At 39.3% G+C, this 24,221-nt stretch overlaps 1 protein-coding gene across 13 annotated transcripts in view; it reads left to right on the top strand.

Moving 5' to 3' along the window:
• Positions 1 to 24,221, top strand: part of Map4k3 (mitogen-activated protein kinase kinase kinase kinase 3) — a 150,161-nt gene that overhangs the window by 105,324 nt on the left and 20,616 nt on the right. For 3 of the 13 annotated variants that reach the window (XM_040738991.1, XM_040738997.1, XM_040739001.1), the window contains 13 exons: positions 341 to 399; positions 1,508 to 1,570; positions 8,677 to 8,735; positions 10,302 to 10,334; positions 15,203 to 15,241; positions 15,462 to 15,515; positions 16,754 to 16,796; positions 18,375 to 18,534; positions 19,516 to 19,628; positions 20,499 to 20,540; positions 21,515 to 21,599; positions 23,300 to 23,350; positions 23,593 to 23,672. In XM_040738991.1, the coding sequence (XP_040594925.1) occupies positions 341 to 399; positions 1,508 to 1,570; positions 8,677 to 8,735; positions 10,302 to 10,334; positions 15,203 to 15,241; positions 15,462 to 15,515; positions 16,754 to 16,796; positions 18,375 to 18,534; positions 19,516 to 19,628; positions 20,499 to 20,540; positions 21,515 to 21,599; positions 23,300 to 23,350; positions 23,593 to 23,672 (881 nt within the window). The remainder of the gene's footprint in view (positions 1 to 340; positions 400 to 1,507; positions 1,571 to 8,676; positions 8,736 to 10,301; positions 10,335 to 15,202; positions 15,242 to 15,461; positions 15,516 to 16,753; positions 16,797 to 18,374; positions 18,535 to 19,515; positions 19,629 to 20,498; positions 20,541 to 21,514; positions 21,600 to 23,299; positions 23,351 to 23,592; positions 23,673 to 24,221) is intronic. The other 10 variants (XM_040738996.1, XM_040739000.1, XM_040738994.1 and 7 more) reach the window with 9 other exon arrangements.

The raw sequence follows: 24,221 nt of genomic DNA, 5'->3' as shown, positions 1-24,221 counted from the left end.
TATGCTAGACCATCCATCGCACATGAGCAAGTTTGACCCTGATTTCAGCATGTCATTTTGCCTGTTACTTTTTTTTACTGTAGAAAATGCCTAGTGGGCCAAGGATAAAACTCAGCATAGAGTAATGGCCTGTTGTGAACAAGGCCCTGTTTCAAACTCCACCTTTGTGTGCATGAATTAATTAATTAAAATGTCACATCACTTAATGTTTACAGGGTATTCCTTTGTTCAAGGCTAGCATGAGCTAAAATAATAAGACCCTGGCTCAAAACAAAACAAAGCAAACAAAAACAGGGAAGAAAACATCCCATATCCTGACATAAGTTCTTTTTCTTCTCAGTTGGCCAGGTAAAATTTGATCCTCCCTTACGGAAGGAAACAGAGCCACATCATGAACTTGTAAGTACCCTGGTCTTAGAATGTTAGCCTCTGAACATAAATCTTAAATTTCCCTTTGTGATGCATTGGTACTGGCTAGCTAGTCATTAATATTTTCTAAAGTATTTGGAGGAAAAATGGTACTTTGAAATACTAAATAAATCTGTGTTGCTGAGTACATTCAAAATTATTTGATAAGTTTTGCCATTTTCTGAGTGTTTTAAATATTGGTCTTTTACTTATTTATTTATTTTTTTAATTTGTGTTTGGTTTTGAGGTTTTTTTTTTTTTTTTTTGTATCCATTAGGAAAAGAGCCAGGGTCTCTGAACTTCACAGCAGTGACTGGTGTGTTTAGAGTGCTAACGATCAGAGCAGGTGTGGAGGCTAGATCGTTTGCCTCTAAATAAATGCAGCTTGCCAGCGTGTAAAGGCTCATGAGGCTTCCGTGGTGATTTTATGTCCTACTGTCCAGATGCAATGCTCTGATCTAGTCTTGGAGGCAGAGTGCTCTAGAAATATTTGAATACTTAATGCTTTATAGAAGGATGAAAATTAGCTTAAAAAGTAATCTTAATAAAATTGCTTTGCCAAGGCTGCAAGATCATTAGTATGGTGGGTTTTTCCTTTCCCATTTAATAAACTGGAAGAAAATAATGTTTAATAAATACTGAAGGTTACTACAGTAGGAGACTTTTTCTGAAGTTGAATGCGCATTCTCACCTCTTGACTGCACAAAGGAAGACAGTAGCCTCTGTCTTATGATTTCATTCTACTAGCCTGAAGAAAGAGAATACTAAAATCCTAAAATGATCATAGTTTAACGCTAAAGCCTGCGATTCATGTGGAAGGTGGGGAAGGGTAAGAATTAAAACAGCGGTAATGTTTATGAATGCTAATTGTGTTTTGTTAAGGCAGTCTGAGCAGAGCTGCACTAACTTAGTAACTGTGTTATAAAGTGGTTTTGTCATTTTGCTTGTGTGGAAGCTACTTATTATCATTTGATTTTGCATTTGCCTTAATAGAATTATGTTAGCAGGACACACCTCCCTTGTGAAAGTGTCCCTTGTGAGTTTGTGGCTTGTCAGTCTAAGTGTCAATAACCTGGGTTTCTTGGTCTCTGCTAAACAGCCCGACAGTGATGGTTTTTTCGACAGTTCAGAAGAAATATACTACACTGCAAGATCTAATCTGGTATTTCTCATCTTCTGATTTTCTTTGTCAGCATTGTTTTAGTCTTAACTCTCCTAAGCTCAGACATTTGGTCCAGTTTTATTGTTTTCTTAAACTAAGGCTTGTCATTTATTGAGCTTCCATATATAAAAAAAAATACAGTAACTTTTTCCCATGGCAAGTCAGATCTACTCAAGCATAAAATTGCAGTAGTAAATGTTTTTCTTTTATGAAAAAAACATAAATTTCTCATACAAATGTGAAGGGTATTTTTTAAATGACATTTCCTTGTAAAAATGTCCGATTTTAGTGCTACCTCTTGTTTCAATGAATAATAAACCATTTATATATGTACATTCATATATATAACTTGATACTACATATAAATGGCATTATATGTTATATAATATATATTAATATACTGTAAACATTCTACATATTGCATGCATCCTGTATATTTTGAACAAGTAATTTATCCCTAAGTCAACAGTAGAGTCAGATGAAATTCTAAATTTGTTAGCATTAAGCCATGTCTACTTTTCACATGAAAAAGATCTGGATAGCTTCAGCATCCCTGAAGTTATATTTATTAGGACTATCCTCCCATTGCATAGGGAAACTTCACCAAGTACCTATTAAATAGCTAGTGTTTTCTAGAACATTACCAAGTAATTCCTTCTACTCATACAGCTGACCAGAACCCCAAGTTACCCCAACGTCTGTTCCCAGATTCTGTTTTCCTGCCTCTGAAATGTGATTTTCTTTCTCTTCTTCTCTCACTTGATTGTATACTTCTTTGAGTCCTGGTTAGTCTAAATATTTATTTAAGTGTTGAGATCCATGCCTTATAATATTTATAAAACCAAAAAATGTAGACATACTTCTTTTGGAGAGAGAAGTGGTCATCTTGTTAGATAAAGCAATACTTACAGATACTTTTGTTGTTTGTTTGTTTTGTTTTTTTGAAACAGAGTTTCTCTGTAGGCTTGGCTGTCTTGAAACTCACTCTGTAGACCAAGCTGGCCTTGACCTCATAGTAATTTGCCTGCCTCTGCCTCTTGAGTGCTGATTAAAGGTGTGCGTCACCGTCACCACCTCCACCACCTCTATCACCACTACCTCCACCTCCACCACCTCTACCACCACCACCACCACCTCCACCTCCACCACCTCTACCACCACCACCTCCACCTCTACCACCACCACCACCACCACCTCCACCACCTCTACCACCACCACCACCTCCACCTCCACCTCCACCAACTCTACCACCACCACCTCCACCTCCACCTCTACCACCACCACCACCACCTCCACCTCCACTACCTCTACCACCACCACCTCCACCTCTACCACCACCACCACCTCCACCTCCACTACCTCTACCACCACCACCTCCACCTCTACCACCTCTACCACCACCACCTCCACCTCTACCACCTCTACCACCACCACCTCCACCTCCACCACCTCTACCACCACTACATCCACCACCTCCACCACCACAAGGACAGATATAGATTGTTAGCCATGTACAAAAGTATATTCTTGATTATCAAAATGTGTCTACCTGTCAACTGCTGACCAGTAGAGCAAACACAGTGGGTACAATGGGGGTCAGAAAACCAAAACTGTTTTTAGCCAATGTGTCTTTTGTGCTTCTGAGAGGAATTAAGGCTGCCGATCTATTGTGGCCTGTCAGGGTAGGAAGCAGATAGGTGCTCCAGTGTTTCATGGGAATCAGTGTAGGGTCACTGGCACAGGCCACAGATTTAAGAGGTATTTGGTAAATTCTGAAATGAAGACACTGTTACACTACTTTTAGAAGTGGGAGTTAACTCGAGATGGAGCTGAGTCACCAAAGAGGAAATGGTGAAGCTGTGAAGTTATGTGTTGCCTACAGTTGTTGGCATCTGAAGAAAGGGGGAGGGGTAATGCAACTGGGTGTGGTTGCTCATGCCTGTAATTCCAGCAGTTAGGAGGCTAAGGCAAGAAGAGACTTTAGTTTAAGGCCAACCTGAGCTACAATAGTATATTTATTAGATGGCACATTTTACTTATTTATTGATTTATTGATGGGTACTTTTGCAGTTACCTTTTGGCAACTGTGGATAATACAGATAGGACCCCAGACCATAGAACTAAAAATACAGGTTGAATCCCTTCTGTTATGTACACAGAAGTGGAATTGCTGGAATGAATGGTGAGTCGGTCTTTAAATGTTTTAGAAGCTGCTGTATGTTTTCCACAGCAGCTACCCCATGTGCGCATGTGCACACACACTTGTGGACAAGGGTTCTCGTTTTCCCACACTGCCATCCCTTACTTCATTTCCCTTTCCTTTTCTTTTTTTTCTAGTTGTGGTAATAGTTGTCCAAGTGAGTGTGAGGAATCCATGCATGTCAGCTCTCACAAATGCTTATTTTAGGAGTGTTGGTACATACCTATATTCATAGCAGTGGAAGGTGGAGGCAGGAGAACCATCAGGAGTTCCATGTTCTTCTCGGCTGTACAAAGCTTTCAGAGCCAGCCTGGGCTGTATGAGACTTTGTCTCAAAAGATGGAAAACGTGTTGCTAGCCACCAAACACCCAGTGTCTGGCTCTCCTCTTAGTGGTCAGCTGACACCAAGATGATGGCATGGGGTTTGGGGAACCCTGAAAGAGGTGGTACCTTTACCTTGCTGCCTAAATAGACCAGCTGTTTCTAGGTTTCTGAGAGTATCCACTTTAGGATTTTGTAAATGAATTGCAAGTATTATACCCTCAATTTTTGTTGCTACCCAAGAGTAATTTCTAAAGAACCAAAGATTTTATATAACAGAAAAATGGAATTTCAGGTTTGGGTCTTTACAGTTCAAGCTTGAATTTTGAAAACTGCTGACATTTCTGAAAGTCATAGAAGCAATAATTGAATAGTAAGAGTTTTGTCTGTAGTCATAAAATGGGACTGTTTAATCTACAAAATAATATCTTAAGATTAAAAGGCTATTTCATATCTGTCACAGCTAATGCTGTTTATTTTAATAACATGCATAATTTTACTCACTAATTTTTGATAATTCATTGAGAATTAATAATAAAATGTTATTTTTAGTTTTTGAGGTTATCTGTTTGCTTATTACTTTGTTCTGTTTTATCTTGTTTGGAGATAGGTCCTCCTATATAGAGTTAAGCTGGTCTTGAACTCAAAATACACCTGCCTCCACCTCCCAAGTGCTCATATTGTAGGTGTGTACCACTGTGGCTAGCTAAAACCCCATGCTAACTGTTAGGAGATGGCATAAAGAATAATAATGTAACTCAGCACCTTTCTGAGATTCAGTATGGAAGTTATGTTCTTCAGATATGACCCCTCAGTCTTCGTCAGCTAGTGGGGATCTGCCGTTAGACTGTGTTCTGACTTGGTATGCTTCTCTGACTTTAAAAGGAACTTGTTTTGTATTATCTTGGCTTCATTTCCAGCTTATTTCTTCACATCATCTTCATATTAAGGAGGATTTTACTAACTATTCTTACTCCTGCCATAATTCATTCTCTCTCTCTCTCTCTCTCTCTCTCTCTCTCTCTCTCTCTCTCTCTCTCTCTCTCTCTCTCTCTCTCTCTCTCTCTCTCTCTCTCTCTCTCTCTCTGTAATGAAGAAAAATATTCTCTCCTGCTCTTTTTCTTGGTGTGTCCGTGTCCAGTGGTCTCAGTTCTGTTGACTTCCTACTGTTTTCCCATATGATATAGACTGTACTTTCCCAAGGTGACATAACAGAAAAATTGTAGTAAGACTGAGTATGTATGTCCTCCTTTTCCAACATCTCATGGTGAGGTCTTTGGCCTTTCTTAGCTCTTTTCTGTTTTCTTAGATTTTCCTCCCTAGATTTAAAAATAGCCTTCCCTGCCCTCAGTGAAAGGAACCCCTGAAATTAGGACTTTCTCTCCCATAAAGTCCTTTAGTATGTGCTAGAGTAACTGTCTCGACTGTTGTTTGAGTCCTCAAGTTGAACCTCTCCTAAGTTATTGCATGTTTTCAGTGTTTTGACATTAACATGTTGTTACTGCTTTGATAAGACTGTGTAATGTCATTCATTAATTTTTTAATGTTGCTATTTTTCTGATGCTTGCATGCTCAAGTACATTCTGATTTGGATTAACAAAGATAGCCAAATGATGCCATCATCTTGGTTATTTTGAGCGCTTTCTAAACATAATTTTGCTAACATTTTTCTAGCTTTCAAATATTTTTTCTTAAAATTTTATTATTACTGTGTAGTGCTTGATGTGTGCATGTGTGGGACACACCATGTTGAGGATAGAGGTCAGAGGACAACCTTTAGGCATTATTTCTCCTCTACAGCCACGTTGGTTCTGGGGTTTAAACTCAGGTAGTCAGACTTGGTGCCAGGAATCTTAACTCACTGAGCCATCTTGATAGTCCATATGGTTATTACAGTGTAATTTGATTTCAGGAGAAAAATAATGAATGAAGAATAGTCCCTTTTAGTTTTAGCTTTACTTGTGGACTAGAGACTTGGCTTAATCATTGGACTTGGGTGTATCTATACCTTGCATACTCTGCTGGCCTGAGTGTATCTGAGTCTCTGCTTAATTTTCTATTAAAATCTCTCTCTTTTTTTAAAAATAATTCTCTTTATCCTAAATATACTCCTGACATTGATTGACTTTCATTTCCTGGTTGTTATTGTCAACCTGCTGTTGATTGTAATCTCTCAGCTAAATGGACATCCCTACACATTAGCAGAAGACATAATCCACTCTGCACATTTATATACTTTTGAAGACATTATCCACTCTATACATTCTTGGGGTCCCACCTGGCTTATTTGTCCATACTTGGAGAGAGGATTGAGAAAGAAATAGAATCAGGAGGGCATCCAGTGAATACTGTGATCGGTCCAAATTTATTTCTCATAGCCCTTAAATAGCCCAATTCAAAAGGAGGGAAGGCAAAAGACTTCTTTACTATGATACGCAGAACAAACAAATGTTATTATCTCCTCACATCTCAAAATATCAAGTAACCATACCCTAGATTGAAATATTGTTTTGTCTAGGCAAAATATCTTGTAACCACATCTTACATCAAACATCCTGTCTTATAACTGTGAATGAGCAAAAATAGCTCTGAACTCTCTGGCTTTTAGTCACTCTGAAGCATTCATTTTTGTGGGTTTACACAGCACATGTGTATGCTTTTGAAAACATCATCCACTCTGCCTGTTTTTATGCTTTTGACACTCTGCCCCTAAGAATTGTTTTGAAGACATCCACTCCATATATATGTATGGTTGTGAATATATCATCCACTTTGCACATGTGTATTCTTGGGAAGATATCATTCATTTTGCACATGTGTATGCTTTGGAAGACATCCACTATGCATATATATATATATATATATATATATATATATATATATGCTTGTGAAGGCATCATCCACTATGCACTTATCTATGCTTGGGAATACATCCACTTTGTAGTTATCTATGCTTGTGAAGTTGTTGTTTAAATAAAAGTCTATGAGATTTTATTGGCTAAAGCTGTTTTTTGCTGCTCTGGTTAGAGGGTTTATTCTTCTGTACCTGATAACCATAGGTTAGAAGCATCCATAGAGATGGGTACTTTATTAGCTGAATTCTTGTGCATAAAGTATAAAGTCATGATCACTAAAACTGGAAAGTGAAATAATATTTGCAGCCTTGTGACTTGGTGATTTGGTCATTAAGATATGTTCTAAGTTAGGGAGAATATGCATCCTTTTTCATTAGAATTTCATTTGACACCAGTGTAACAGGCGACTAATCTCTTTTGTTTATGATGTGTTATCTTTGCTGTTATTGGTAAGGATAGTTATTATATGCACAATTAAACGCAAATATTAAAGAGGACAAAATTTGAAACTTATCCAAATCAGTACTTTGATTTTCAACAATATTTTTTGGACAGACCTTGAAGTTAATTTTAAAGTACAGTGTGTTGCATGGCATTGTGTTCTAATCTTAGACTTCTAGACTTGGGATGTTTGTATTTTTGAGTATCTGTACCCTGGGGAAACAAAAGAGGTGGCATTTGAACAAGTGTTTATTACTCAGAGCACAGTCTGTGTGTCAGTTGCTGTGTTAGACTACAACTGGAAGGAAAGCAGACAGACTTGGCCTTTTTCTCTGTGTTTGAGAGCTCATGGCCCAGATTGCTGTAAGAGACTTGGAGACATTAACATTCAGTATAAGTGCTGAGGTGATTTGTGTGGTAAACTCTGTGGAGACATTAATTGGTGCCATCTCTGACCTTGGGAAGTTGTCCCAAGATGACCTCCTTAGAGCCCCAGTCACACATCTAATGTTACTTTGAAAGGAGATTCCTTGTAACTCTGATTGGAGCACAGTGGCTTCTTTAAAAGAGGGGAAGGCAGCGTGGTTCTTGCTATGGTTGTTGGACAGAACATTTTTCTCAAGGTGGTGTTTTAGTGGAGACCATATATTGCTCATTCTTCTGGATTTTAATTCCTTGTTCTCTTTAACCTGCGGCATTGGCAAGGAGCTTTCCATATTCATTTTAAACTTAGCTGTTTTAACTTTAAAATCTTCTAAAGCTCCTTCAGTGCAGTTTCCAGGCTTGTACAAGACCACATGCATACTCACGTCTGCAGTAGTGCACAGCTTTATGTGTGTACATTAATCACCTGCATGAACAGCCACAGAAACATGTGAATGTGTGTATATGCACAGTCCTTCCACTTGCCGCATACAGAGTCAAACCCAGGTGTCTTGTGTTGCTCATTCTGTTCTTTTTTTGCTTCATTGTAGCTTGATAAAACTTTATTTGAGCTTTTATCTTTCTACAAGCTGAGTTCTACAAATACTAATTACAATAACAGTAGTCACAAATGAAACTTGTAGCTGTCATTTGGAAAAATTCCCAGAAAAATACTTAGATAATTAAAATCAGCACGACAGACTTCTATCTTGTATTTTTTAAAGTGTCACCATGCCTTCTTTTTAACAGTATATAGCAATACAGATTTATTTGGGGTTTGGGGCTTGTGTTTTTAAAATAGTATGTATTAGTTTATAGTGGCTGCTCTTCTGCTGTGCTAAATAGTTCTGTTTTATGCCTTCAGGATCTACAATTAGAATATGGACAAGGACACCAAAGTAGTTACTTTTTAGGTGGAAACAAGTAAGTGAATTCTTTTAAAATTTAAAGTAATTGTCTCTAATATTATATATTGTATTTCATATTTAAGGTAGAACATTGTATTGAGCTAGCAGATGCTGTGCAGTGTGCCCCTGTCTTTTCCACAATCTCTCTACTGTCCATCTATATATAGTCAGCATCCTCTGGGAGGATCAGCTCAAATATTTTCTGCTAACCTAATCTGCAGGTCTTCCTGGTTACAGTATACTCCAGCTACAACGAATCTGCATTTCAGCCGCTGAATGCTTTCTAAAGTTGACCCGTTTACCCTCAGCAAAACTTGCTTGGTGCATCTCCCAGATGTGCTGGTCACTGAAAACAGCTGGGTTACTCATACTGCTTAGAAATCCTCATCTTCAGTTTAGCTCTGATAGTCTTTTAAAGAACACTAACAATAAAAGTAGATATGAACTCCTAAAACATCACGTGAGAAGTAATGCCTACTCTGTACCAGGCACTGTCTGGGTGCCGAAAGCACTGTTCGATTAGACAGTTTATAAACTTTTGCAAGTTCATCATAAGCCAGAGTTTAAAACCTAAGGTCTGCCTTCTTATTTCTTGATTTTATATATTTGAAAGGGAATATTTAAATTACCAAAATATTCTGTGAATGAATATACATATTAAATTAGAACTTAAAATTTCAGTCTTACACTAGAGAGCTGAGACATGTTCCCACAATTTAAGCAGTTGAAAAATAGTAATTAATGACAGATACCTTAGTTTGATGGATAGTACTAAAAATCATGTCTTTCTCCTTTTTCTTATAATCTGAACACTTCATTTTTTTTCCCTATCTTGGTATACTTTGCAGTACAGAGAACAGGCTTTGAATGAAAAGCTAAAGAAATACACTTTTTGTTAATGTGAATTTCAATTAAATATAAAATATTAAGAATTTGTCATTATTTAATAGCCTTTGTCTTCTTTTATCTTTTGGTTGTTTGTTTATTCATATGTATATTTTGAGGTAAGGTCTCACTATGTAGTCCTGGCTGGCCTCAAACTTTTAGATATCCTCCTGCCTCTGCTTTACTTCTGCCTACTGAGTACTGGTATTAAAGTTATACACCATTCAGTAGCCTCTTGTCTTTCTTAAAGTGGAAGATAAGTATAAATTCCCTTGGTTAAAAAAAAAAAAGTAGTTTTACCTAAACTGCAATTGCTATTTATAAGTTGTCCTGGTTTTAGTGGATAACAAAGAACAGATTGTCATTGTGACATAGTGAATTTTTAAAAATTAATTAAAATTTTTTTCTAATGATGTCATTGATTTTAAGAACCTGGTACAACCACATTCATGTACTTAAAGAGGCTGAATAATTTGCTGGCTATGTATCACTTACCCTTTCATCTTTCCTTTAAAATAAACGTGCTCACAAAATGCAAAATAATACAGCTAAAAATGCCTTTCCAGATTTCCTATTTCCAATTATCTGATTTTTTTTATTGTTAGACATTTTCTTAGTGTGTATAGCTACTTTGACTAGGTAAAATGTTAATAATTTGCCCACCCTTCATTTTCTGATGAATTGGATCCCTGCTAAGGAACTGTATTCTATATAACGAGTCATTGGCAAGGTAGGTTGGCCAAAGTCTTAGTTCTGGATGTGTTTTGTGTGTAGGCGTATACGTACACGTGACATGAGCATGGTTGTAGCGCTTCTCTTACTGTATTGACATGTCTGCTGTTGTCCTGCTGCTAGGCCTTGCTTTCAAAGTCAGGACTTCCCGCTTTCTCGGAAGTGGTCAGGTAGACAGAATGCTCGATGGGTCCCTGCCTACTCCTGATCCCTCAGGTACTGTTGAGTTAGGTTTGTTACATGGACTTTCCACAACAAAAGGCATATGCTATAACCGCAACCCTGCTAACACCTTTGCTTTTGAATTCTGGTGTAGCTGGGGTGAGTTCTCTTGAGCTTTTTTTAAAATCAGAGCAGTTATTTTTAAAGAAAAACAAACTATGTCTGGTTGTGCTGTAGCACAGAGCAGAGCTATAAAGATAACTACCCTCGCAGCCAGTGCAGTGTCCAGCCTGTATCGGCTCTTTCTGTGAGCACTTGACTACTTGTCTCTGGTAGAATGAGGATTCTTTTTTTTTTTTTTTCTTATGCTTATTGAGTTCTTTGTAAATTTTGGAGATCAGCTCTCTGTCCCATGTGGGGTTAGTGAATATCTCTTCCCATTCTATGTGTTGCCTTTTACTGGTTGATTGTGTTCTTTTTTTTATCATTTTTTATTTTAATTTTAAATAGCTTGTTTTACATGTCAATCCGAGTTCCCTCTCCCTCCCCTCCTCCCACACTCTCCTTCCCCCCCCTCCCTCCCACCCTATTGCCAAATCCTTCCACATAGGGGATATCTAGAGTCTGTCATTTTACTCTTGGTAGGGTCAAGGCACTCCCCTAAGAGTCCAGGCTGAGAGAGCATCTCTCTTTGTGCTATAGGCACCTGAAGACAGTTTGTATACCAGGGATAGACACTGATCCACAGCTCAGGGCCCCATAGGTCGCCCAGGCCTTCTCACTGACACTCACATTTGGGGGGTCCAGATCAGTCCCATGCTGGCCTCCCCACTGTCGGTCTGGGGTCCAAGAGCACTCCCCTGTTCAGATCAGCTGTCTCTGCTGGTTTTGCCAGCCCATTCTTTGCCAATTTGCTCATCACTCCTCTCTCTCTGTCACTGGGTTCCTTGGGTTCAGTTCAGTGCTTAGTTGTGTGTTTGACTCTGCTTCCATCAGTCATAGGATGAAGGCTCCCGGATGGTTATAGACATCAAGTTCATTATCAGGAATGGGCATTCGAGGTGGTCCCTCCACTATTGCTTAGCTTGCCAATTGATGTTATACCTTTAGATCACTCGAGGTCACTCTGGTGCCTGATCTGTCTTCGATCCTATGATTCCCTCTTCCCCCTATTCTACCCCCACCCCCTCAACTTCCTGTTCCCCCATGACCAACTCCCTTCCTCTTTACCCCCTCTATTCTTCCCAGGTCCCACTCCCCCCCACCCCTCGCCGTGTTCCCCATCCATTCAGAGGATCTTGTCTCCATCCTCTTCTCTTGGGTACTATGCATATATGCATATCTTTTAGGTTCTTTCCTGTTTCCCAGACTCTCTATCCGTGGAAGTGCAGACTGGCACTATCCTGATCCATATCTAGAATCCATATATGAGTGAGTACATACCATGTTTGTCTTTTTGCGACTGGGTTACCTCACTCAGGATGGTTTCTTCCAGTGCTATCCATTTCCCTGCGAATTTCAAGATTCCATTGTTTTTTTCTGCTGAGTAATACTCCATTGTGTAAATGTACCACATTTTCTCTATCCACTCTTCAGTTGAGGGGCATCTAGGTTGCTTCCAGGTTCTGGCTATTACAAACAATGCTGCTATGAACATAGTGGAGCAGATGCCCTTCATCTTCGCTAAGGGAGAAATAGATAACCATGATGAAATGTTGAGTATCCACAGGGCTTAGTAGGCAATTGCTAATTGTTTTCATGTATAAATAGCTAGTTAGTAATGTCAGTTATGTTAGGAAGTAGATAAAGCTGCTCCTCAGTTTCAGAGAAATACCAGTGTTTTGCCTTTACATGCAGTCAGGGAAGCGCATGTACAGGTTGTTTTGAGTCAGCCTGGCAACTGTGTAAGACGGTAACGTGCCACATGACCCTTTCCTAACTCAGATGTGCTGGACGCTTGAAGGCAGTTTCAGACTTCTCCCGTCTCAGTTTTTCTGCGTTCATACATTGCCCAGTTTAGATTTTTTTATTAAAATTTCCATCATTTTGATAGCAATTCGTTTCTATTAGCAAATACCCCTTAATAGCTAAGTTCAAATGGCTTTATTCTTGTGCAGCACAGGTCCTGGTGAGTAGCTCAGAGTCACGTGTTCTCCAGAGCTATCAGCTGTAGGTGCTGTACTGGATCACTTGGAAAACTGAGCTGTGTCTCATTTTCTCTGTTGTAAAGACGCAAAAGTCAGCCATATGTCCTTTATATGACTTTATGAACTATGTAACTTGTCAGCAAACTACTTTATTCCATGGTAAGAGACTTAAAATAAATGAGTAGAAGTACTTTTGATAGAGAACTTCCTGTAAGAGTCTCACTTCAGAAGCAGAGTATCAGAGCTGGGGTACACCGTAGTCAGTAGGGTATCTGCTGGCCTGCACAGACCCCCCTGTGCATCCTCAATACTGCGTGCGCGCGCGGGCACACACACACACACACACACACACACACACACACCTCAAAAATGGATGTGCTGGGCCACACCTGTTAGCCCAGCACTCAAGAAGTGGAGGCAGGAGGATCAGAAATGCATGGCTATCTTCAACTTCATAGCAAGTTTGAGGCCAGCCTGGGCTGCAGAAAGCATGCCCCGCCCCTGCCCCCCCCATCAAAGCCAGAATGCCATAAAACTATATGTAAACTGTCTTCCTAACTATTTTCAAATCGTAATGCCTTAAAAAAAATAATGCTGCCGCATGCTCCGAAAAAGCATCTTTCACTTGTTTATGACTGCCTGTGCACTATATAGCTCAGGCTAGTGATAGAATTGCAGACATTTGCTGCCATACTGGCTTCCTGTCTTCTGGAACAGTGTGAAAGTCCACTATCACCCAGAGAGACTGGGCTTATTAACTGGGTAAGACTGCACTTCTCAAATGGTTAGTCTAGGGTCCCTTTGCAGCAGCGCATACCGAGAACTTCTGTTACTAGTGTAGCATCTTAGTACTACACTAGTATTAGATATAAACAAAGAATTTCCCCCAAAATGTTTAAAATAAAAATGTATATTCATCTTTAATAAAATACATGTTTATACAGTTTTAAGTCCTCCCCCTAAAGGACCAGCTCAAATGCCTCCCCGTCAGCTCCTTCCTGACAGCACTTCCATGATTCTCACGTGACTGGCCACACCTTTGCAGTCCAGCAAACTGCTGGGTCTGCAAGAGGCAGTCGGCGTATGAAAAGAGCTATTTTTTCTCTGACAAAGTAATAATAGTTAGGAAATGGCCTTGTTTTCTCCTTTTACATTTCCTTCATGTCTTCTACTTCATTTAATCTGTTAAATCACATATTGAATAGTTTCTAGAAAATAGCAGCAGAAACAAGAGTAGAAAAAGTTATGTCTTCGGCAGACAGTGCGACCTTGGAGACCCTCCTGTAGGAGACAGGTTTGTCTAGGATCTAATCCGGGGAGGGTGTCTGAATGTGTGCTTTAGAACACGGAGTGGAGTGCTTGCTGGGTCTTGAGCCACTAAGGTGCTTTCCCTCACCCAGATGCTGCTGCCTTACACATGTCCTGTACTAGTGTAATTCCCATTTTACATGCAAGGAGCTGAAGCACAGCATTCAAATGACAGTGACTTAGCCGAGGCCACAGGGCTCGCAGAGGTGCCAGAGGTGCCACTTAAAGCCAGTTTTACCCTCTGGAAGAGTGTCAAAGTTAGTAGGATGCTACTGAGCCACCACACCTCAGTTTCTCTTTTGAGGGATGCTAGTACTTGGAATTGGTTTATTCTTTTTCTGTGTCACTTGCCTTTCCAAATTCCTAACTGGTCATTTAAAAACTTGCCAGGCTAGCCTGCTTAGAGCACTTGATGAGTAGGACAGTTCTGCTCATTGTCTACCATGCATTCTGGCTTTCGTGGTGCGATGATTCCAAGAACACTGAGGTACTACTTACAAGGTTTAGAGAGAATATGTCTCTTCTGGTAATTGCAGCAGCCTGGAGAAGGCTGTGCATCTGAATTGCCTGTGTTCAGGATCACCCCAATTCTCTCTCATTCTTGAAAAGTCAAGTCCATTTTTTAAACATCACTCCTAATGCTAAAACCCACAGAACTGGTCTGACACAGCCTTAGTCTTGCAAAAGCGTAAAGTGTTTGCCTGTGCACCCGTGGAGAGCAGTTCGCAGGTGGGTGAGTGTCCTCCGTGAAAGCAGACTGCTGCTACATTCATGTGTTCGCAGCACATGCATGCATGCTTCTGCAGAAAGCCAACATGCTGAGTTCCATATTGCAGGATTGCCTGAGAGCATGAGTCTGCCAAAGTGTGTCATACTCCTTATTTTAAGAAAGAAAATACAATTCCTGGTGTCAGGTGTAATTTTCTAGGTAGAATCTGGAGTCCTGGAAATCCCTGGCTCTGACCCTGCAATTGTTATGTCAGTTTTGTTGTGGCATTTCATGCTGAGTTGTCTCCTGTTTGAATTAGTAATTTTCAGTCAGCATTAGAATTTATTTATTTTCATTTAGGATACATTTTTAAGTTATTAGCAACAAAAAATAGATATATCTCATTAAAGCATAAGCTTTGTGGCACAGAAATGATCAGTGTGGCAAATGTATTCAGGACACTTATGAGAAAACAAAGTAATAGAAGCAGCAACACACTTGGTACCATTTTACTTACGCTCCTTGTTTGTATCTTTTAAGGAGTCTTCTAAAGTCTGTTGAAGAAGAATTACATCAGCGGTAATTACAACTTTTAAATTAAGCTTGAAGTACTTCCTTTGTGTCATAGATGATCCAAATTGTTTTCCTCTTCTTTGTGATACGTAATTTGTTAGTTTTAGCTGTCAGTCTGTCCTACAAAGATGCATACATGAAGTCCTGTCCTGCAGTCGACCCTCCTGCATCTCTAGCTGCTCTGGGAAGGCTCACCGCCTAATTATCTGCTATCTGCTCTCTTTAGAGGACACGTGGCTCACTTAGAAGACGATGAAGGTGATGATGATGACTCTAAACGGTAAGTTCTGTTGCTTTTTGTGGTAAAAAGAAAGGATCTCATTTGACCCATGTCATAGTTCTAGGGGCTTAATATTAGTGATAATTTTAATAAAAGTATCATACTGTCTTAGTTGTAACACAGTCCTTGTGCTATTGTTTTTTTAGTCTGCTTGAATTATTCAGCTTCAGATTGGGATTACAAAAATGCCTTATACTGGGTGGGGTTAGACAGAAACTTAATTCTTCAGCTCTAGAGACTAGGAAATTCAGGGTCTAGGTGCTGATCTATTTGGTGATTGATGATTTCCTCCATCTAGTTGTGTAGCTGCCAACACCGACCTTGGTCTTTGAGACAGCATCTCTTGTGGTTCATGTTGGCTAAGAGAATGCTGTATGCATGTGAATGACCTTTAACTCCTTGCCAAGTTCCTGCCTCCATGTGTGTCTTCACATGGCCATTCTTTGATATGTGTATGTGGTGGGGCAAAGGTCAGTCATTCTTCCTGTTCTCATGCCCATCAAGCCTATAACTTCATTTGACCTTAATGACCTCTTTAAAGCCATATCTTTATGTGTATCACATGAAGAATTCTCTCATCAATAAGTGAATTTAGGGAGAAAAAAGTCAGTCTATAACGGTAATTAAAAACATAGAATTGAGAAAAACCCAGAATTGCCTGTCAGACAGGCCTCTGGGTATGTGTGTGGTGGATTATCTTGATTGAATTAGTTGATATGAGAAGACCCCTCTTAACTGTGGGTGGGGCCGTTTCCCGGTAAGAGGACCCTTAACTGTGTAACATGGAGAAAGCAAGCTGAGCACTGACTGAATTCTGGTGGGACTCTGCCATGATGAACCACATGCTTGAACTGTAGCTGGAATAAGCCCCTCGCCAGACTTTTATCACCACAGCAGGAAAGAAAGCAAGACATGTTGTGTGCTGTATTTTATGCTCTTACCACTCCCGATTATGTCCTTATTTCCTTTTGAGTGAATACAATAGGATCGCGCTCTTCTTTCCACTTTGAATCACTTGTAGCGTTTGAAACCAAGGTGCACATCTGCCCACTTACTTTTGAATGTTTAGTTCAATAGAATTTGGACATTTTACAACATAGTTTAGAAAAAATTTCATGAACCCAGAAAATAGTATTTGTTTCTAAAGACTTTTCCTTCTGTATCTTTGAAAAATAATTGTGTTTAATAATTATAATTATGACTCTAAATAATTATGACTGTATTTTCTGTGTTTTTAGTTCAACCATGAAAGCAAAAGTCCCGCCTCCTCTGCCACCAAAGGTAGACAGACTCGCTGTCGGCACCCTGCGCTGATGTCCAAACTCTCCTCATTGCTCTTGACTGCAGTGTTGCTGTCTCCGTTACCACACCCGCTGTCCACACCCTGCGCTGCTCTCCGCTGTAGCTTTTGCTGTCTTGTTGTCATCGCCCGCTGTCCACACCCTGGCACCACCGTCCACCTCAGTGCTTACTGTCTCTATAATCACACCCGCTGTCCACACCCTGCGCTGTCTCCACTGTAGTGCTTGCTGTCTTCATTGCTATAGCTTGCTTTTGTTTCCCGCCCACAAAGAAAAACTAGTTGACTATTATCTAAGAACATAATTTTACTGTTGTCTTTTAAAAAATGACGATTCAGTAGTTACTTAAGTAATACATTTTAAATATTTATACTTTGAAATAATTTCTAGCTAGAAATCTTATATTTTCATAAGATTTTTTTTTCCTATCTGTAAGCTACCATTAATTGATTGCTGAGCATGGAAAAAGGATAAACTACCATCACAGACATTTAATTTTCAGAAAATAATTGTAAATTAAAATACAAAAATAGGACAGCAGCTTTAGAAAAAAATATAATGATAAAACCCCCCTTTTCTGTGGCTCTGCTGGGAATTGAACCTGGGGCCCTCATACATATTATGCAAGCACTCTGTGCTGAGCTAATCCTTTGCCTAACAAAGTCACTTGGATGATAAAGTAATCTCAATTTACAGGGTTTTCTTTAATTTCATACATGTATACAGCATATCTACATGCTTTTTAAAGGATAAGATGCGTGGATACAAATAGCAGTATGGTACACTTATTCTATGTTTATGTGGGTGACAAGTTTCAGCTAAAAAAGTAAGTTGTGTTGTAGTTTGAGTTGGAGCCTTACCAGTATTGGCTTCTAACTGCGTTTTGAAAAAATATGTCAATTCTCGTGGATGAAAGGTACTGTGCTTGTTTGTGAAGATTACTTTGGCAGGCATCATAAGGGCACATGTGGAAGAATTGGTTAATTCTGCAAGCTACTCTCTTCATAAGAAGTTTCTAGGGCTTCCTGTATTACTGTGCTGGTGTTCTCCAGTATGAGTATTTTAATTGCTGTCTACTGTTGTCCCTAATCTGTAAGATTGTACTTTAACATAGACAGTTTAGATTAATCCTACAAGAGATACAGTTAAGTTGGAGTATAATCAGAAAGATATGAATATTTTTACTTTGGAATGCTTGTGAGACACCAATTCATCAGAAAATGAAGGGTGGGCAAATTATTAACATTTTACCTAGCCAAAGTAGGTATGTACACTAAAAAAAATGTCTAACAACAACAAAAAAAAATCAGACAATGGGAACTAGGAAATCTGGAACGGAAGGGAGTAGAAACCAATTCATATGGCTCCTCCTACAGCTGCAAAGCCTCAGCACAGTTTAAGAATAATTTTTAAGTAATAAGATAGCCTGAATCTTAAACACTCTTGACACTCCTCTAGTGAACACAGTTTGAAAGTCTCTGATATGTAATACTTTTTACTTACTTCAGGAAAGTAATCTTTTACTTAATCACTGGTTTCCTTTTCTGTGTTATTTCAGCCTAAATCCATCTTCATACCCCAGGATACACATTCTGCTGAGGATGGTAATCAAGGGACAATCAAGAGATGTCCCTCATCAGGGAGCCCAGCAAAGCCATCCCACGTTCCACCTAGACCACCTCCCCCCAGACTACCCCCACAGAAGCCTGCTGCCTTAGGTGAGGGTTGAGAACAGACTCCAAAGAAGCGAAGGGACTGGCCACTTGATTGAAATTCCTTGGCTTTTGGACATGTTTTCTGCCTTTTGCTTCTGGGTACAAAGTACTTTCAATGACAGGACCCTTGTGAACCAGCCTGGGACATTTGCCTCTATTTTCTGTTGTGCGTGTGTGCGTGCGTGCGTGCGTGCGTGCGTGCGTGCGTGCGTGTGTGTGTGTGTGTGTGTGTGTGTGTGTGTGTGTGTTTCCTGCAGGTGCGTGTGTGCGTGCCTGGTGCCAGTAGAGGCCAGAAGAGGTGTCAGATCCGGGGGACTGGAGTTATGCAGGTGCTGAGATGTGAACCTGGGTCTCCTGCAGCACCAGCAGATGCTCTTAGCCACTGAGACATCTCTGCTTTTCCATCCCATTCGCATTCCCACCTGTGGAGACTGCTGTCTGTTTCATCATTAGCGATGGCATCTAAGTCACAGTGAAGCTTTGAAGAAATAAGGAAACATGTCTGGTTGTAGGCTACTTCCATCTTAGGAAAGATAAAGTTGTTTTTCTTTGATTCTTTACTTTGAATCACTTTAGAAAAACAATTGATATTTATAGGTATTGTCTATAACTTAGCACTAGAATGTACTGTTTTATCACTGAAGTTTCCTTTGTTGTCCAGAGGAACCTTTTAAAAACTGTTACTATTTCTTGGTAACTACATTTAATATGAATTGTCCGTTTTTTACAAGTAATTGTGGATTTACTATTTTTCTCTTTTAATAAATTTTTCTCTTTTAAATGAAAGTAAATGAAAATAAATGAGCTAAATTTAATTTTACCTGATATGTCAGAAGTAAGTTGAACTAGAAGAACATGTATAACACCCCAAGCATGGGTGTTCTGAATTGGAGATTGTAAGCACAGAATGAATCTCTCCTATTTAATAATCTTTCACTTAAAAAATAGTCCTTTCACAATATATGTAAATATATCTTATTGAAGGAAACGGAGTGAGCTCCTTCCAGCTAAATGGTGAGCGAGACGGATCATTACATCAGCAACAGAGTGAGCATAGAGGCACAAACCTCTCCAGAAAAGAGAAGAAGGATGTACCAGTAAGTGTTGATGATTGTGCACTCACACTTGTGTCCTTTCTCACTGTGTAACAAATGCCACACTGACGAGAACTAAAGCCATAGCAATTGTGTATTCTATGGCTACTATATTGATATTTTAGCCTATCGATTATAGCAATAGTATTTTATTTAAATCATAGAGGTAATTATATAAAGGCACAGTGACATAACCTCCTTGTTTAAATTTAAATCTATTTTTTACTTAGCACATTATAAATCATGATCTTTATGTAAGTCTAACCCAGTCAGTGATTCTCAACCTTCCTAACACTGTGACCCTTAGTACAGTTCCTTATGTTGTGGTGACCCCAATCATAAAATGATTTTCTTTGCCACTTCGTAACTGTAATTTTGCTTCTGTTGTGAATCATAATGAAAATAGCTGCATTTTCTGATGGTCTTCTAGGTGATCCCAGTGAAAGGGGTCACAACCCACAGTTTGAGAACTGCTGGTCTAACCCTTCACGCTATGATTGTTCACCAAGAGTTGGTTATCCTCCCTGATGAGAACTGACTCTATAAACGCTAGTGTTTGTTGATAGAGTGCCTGGCATGTGAGAGGTCCCGAGTTTGATGGCCAGCACTTCAGAAAACAAATACTGCCCAGAAAGCTATTCTGTGTTTAAGTATATCCAATTACCTAGAGAAAGGATGTGCACCAAATGGTATGGGGAGCAGTAAGTAACTTTGGGAAGAAAATAGGAAAACCACAGATAGGTGTTTTATTTTGGGATACTGAACTTGTGTATTTTTTTCAAAGGAATGAGCTTGAAATGCAGTATTTCCTTGTCAAAGGGGCAGCAAAATAATAATAATAGTAATAACAATAACATGTGTTCCTTTTTCTAGAAGCCAATTAGTAATGGTCTTCCCCCAACACCTAAAGTGCATGTAAGTATTCAGTATCAAATAATTGAGTTTTCAAACTACAGTGGGAATTGTTTCAGTATATATCTTTATGTCTGCCTGCTCCCCCCACCCCCAACACTGACTTTACAAGCAGGAACCATCACAATTGAACTCAGCTTTTTCTTCATTTAAAAAGAAAATTTTACATTTGTGTGTGTGTGTGTGTGTGTGTGTTTGTGTGTGTGTGTTTCATATATGTACATATGTACTTCTGTCATAGTACAGGTATAGAAGTCATTAGCCAACTTCAGATTGATCCTTTTAATGAGTCTGTATATTTTGAGTTTGGAGCACATATGTGGATTTAAATCAGCCCTGCATCTTAGTTTACAATAGGAAATTCAATTATCTTATTTATTTATGTATTTGCTATTTATTTATTTGAAACAAGATTTCTCTGTGTAGTCCTGGCTGTCCTGGATCTCACTATGTAGATCAGGTTGGCCTTAATTCACAGAGATCCTCCTGCCTCTGCCTCCTGAGTGCTGGGATTATAGATGTGCACTACCTCAGTGATGGCATTTTTGTCAAGAAACCAAACAAGAACATTTTCTTTGTAGAGATTATTATTTTCTTCTTACCTAAGAATATTATGTTGTTTTCATAGGAGATTCTGAGTCTTACTGGCAAATTATTTATTACACAAGATTGGTTATTGGTGCTGATTTGTTTATTGCGAAATGATAAAAAAATGAGATTTTTTTTCTCTAGCAAAATTGTTGTTGTGCCAGGAAACTTTGTATAATACTATCATAAAGTTTGTTGTGAATGTCCAGAAAAAATGATCCACTCTTTCAAAAGTTGGATGGATGATTGACTTGACACATTTATTTCTGTAAATTTGAAGGTGATATTAATTTTAGTGTGTCCTCTGTAATCTCCCATATTAAAACAAAATAGTTGTGTCTCATATGCTTATTACTATTTATTATTATTGATGAGTACTTATTTTTCAGATGGGAGCATGCTTTTCAAAGGTTTTTAATGGCTGTCCCTTGAAAATCCACTGTGCCACATCCTGGATAAACCCAGACACGAGAGGTAGTACCAGTTTCTTCCATTTCTAAGTGCCCTTCAGCAGATCTCTGAAAGAGTTTCACTTGACTCATTTTCTGGTTGTCTCTCTCTAAGAGTTTTGCCGTTCTTTATAGATTTAAGGTAAATATGTTCGTCTGTGCTGTTGCTGTGGTCTGAGGTAGCAGGTGACTTTCACTGGAGTTGTCTGGCAGGCACAGCATATGAGACCTCCCTTACTTCCTGCAGAGATGTTTCTTCCTCCTGCCCAGTGTGTTATTTTCACAGAGCTACAACTATTGACTTAGATCCTAAATACCCAGAGTCAAGTGACTGTTTCAAAGGAGCTCTAAATTGTAAAGGTGTCATAGCCATAGTGATTAGGATGGCGTTGTGTTCTTTCTGCATACCGGCATCCTGAAGCCCTCTTGTTAGCTATGTAGAATACCCATAGAGTCACCAGTGAACACTCTTACATGAATATGCATAAGAAAACAAATATGTATGTATTCTTCCATAAACCCAAGATCAGTATTTTCATTTGACACTCCGATTTGTTGCTTCACAAGCACTTTGATTTAAACCCACTGCTGTCTGACCACAGGTGCCATGCCAGCACAAATCCTAAAGGCTGCACAGTGTCGGGGGTTCTCATATATTCTAGGTTATTCTTAGAATACCTCTGCTCAGCCTAGAGAAGATCTTACTATCTTAAAAGCAGTTGAATGGGACCTTTACTAAGTTTCTTTTATCTTTTAAAACAGCAGTTTTCAATCTGTGTGTTGGTCATGACCCCCTTGGAGGTTACATATCAGATATTTACACTCAATTTATAGCAGTAGCAAAATTACAGTTACGAAGTAGTAACAAACTAATTTTATGGTGGGGGATCACCACAACATGAGGAACTACTTTAAAAGGTCACAGCATTGGAAGATTGAAAACCACTGTTCTACCCAGGTCTTAGTTAAAATTTCAACAGGCAATGATTAGCAGTTAGGTTGGGTTGGGTGGCTGTGGTCTGTTTTTAAACCAAGTCATTAGCTCAGCCTAACCTGAAACCATGGACTTCTAATCCACATGCCTCTACCTCACAAGTCTGTGATTACATGCCTGTACCACCGTGTCTAGTTTGTGTGGTGCTGAATCAAACCCAAGGCCTTGACCCTGCTAAACAAGTACTCTACCCACGGAGCTGTGTCCTCAGCGTCTATCTTATTTTGTTTTGTTTCCTTTGCCTTCCCAGTCCCAGATCCTGTGTTTTTTACGTTATGACATACAGTAATAGCCAAAAAATAATAGTCTATTGTTTTAGTCACCATCCTATTGCTGTAAAGAGACAACAGCTCTTAGTTAGGGACACGATTATGGTTCCAGAGGCTTAGTTTAGTTCATTATCGTCATGGCAGGGAGCATGGCAGCGTACATGGCACTGAGCAGGAGCTGAGAGCTACATCCTGATTCACTGTCCGAGAGAGAGAGAGCCAGGGCCTTGAATGGGGTTTGAAACCTCAGAGTCTGCATCCCCTGTGACATGCTCCCTCCAAGGCCACACCTCCTAATCCTTATAATCCTTTCAAACAGTTCCACTCCCTGGTGACTGAGCCTTCAAATATATGAGCCTATGGGGCCATTCTTACTCAAACCACCACATATGTAAAAATAATTTTTAGTCTGAGTTAGTTCTTGGTTTTCACTCTGTTATTTGCACATGATCCTCTCTTTAGGGAACTTTAGAAAAAGTAGCTGCAGACTCTGCCAGTCAGTCACACCCTCTGGTGAGTGACAAATCTAACAGGCCACTCTTCATGTCTCCCTCATGCAGAGTTTTCCTCACTGTTCTGAGACTAACATTTATATATAACTTAGTTTGTGAGTATCTAATTTCTTCTTTGTTTTAAAACTTTAAAAATTATAGTATTTCTCAGAGGTAACACATTTACTAAATTTGAGATGATATAAACCTTTTTAAAGTATTTTGTTTATTGAAATCAGCTATAAAGTGTCTCTGTTATTTCAGATCAGTACTTGATATTTGGTGCTGAAGAGGGCATTTATACCCTTAATCTCAATGAACTTCATGAAACATCAATGGAACAGGTAGGCTATCTTCGCATTTTTCTTGTTAGTTAAGAAGACATTAGAAGTACGTATAATTTTCACTACTTTTATTCATAATATTCAAAGAGCATTTGTTTGCTGCATACTGAAGACAAAGCCATAGGCTTGGTTCCTGCTCTTGGGAAGCAAAACCGTGAATGAAAAGACAGATCCCAGCACTCACACTTTGATGTCACTCTAGGAATGAGCACAGGGTAGAGGCCACAAAGGTGAATGTCGTCAGCTCCTCCTGAGAGAGGCAGAAAAGATGTGTTTGGGTGGCCCCTAAGTGACAAACAGATATGGAACTGTAAAGACAGAATTAGAATTGGCCACATCAAATGGCAGGTTCCATATGGAGGCTCAGGAGAGGTTCCTGTCAGAACCGCACATGAAATGCAGTTTTCAGAGAGGGAGCGTGAGAGGGACGAGGACATCAGCCTCACACATTTGGGTGTTAAGTACTCATAGGGTGGATAATTGATTCTTTAGCAGTATGAATTCACTACAAATAAAATGGAGAAAAATCTGTAAATAATAGCAGGCTAT

Source organism: Mesocricetus auratus, unplaced genomic scaffold, assembly GCF_017639785.1.
Source record: "Mesocricetus auratus isolate SY011 unplaced genomic scaffold, BCM_Maur_2.0 Super-Scaffold_100676, whole genome shotgun sequence".
Classification (NCBI taxonomy): Eukaryota; Metazoa; Chordata; class Mammalia; order Rodentia; family Cricetidae; genus Mesocricetus; species Mesocricetus auratus.
Note: the sequence above shows the minus strand (reverse complement) of the source record. Positions and strands in the feature narration are given on the sequence as shown.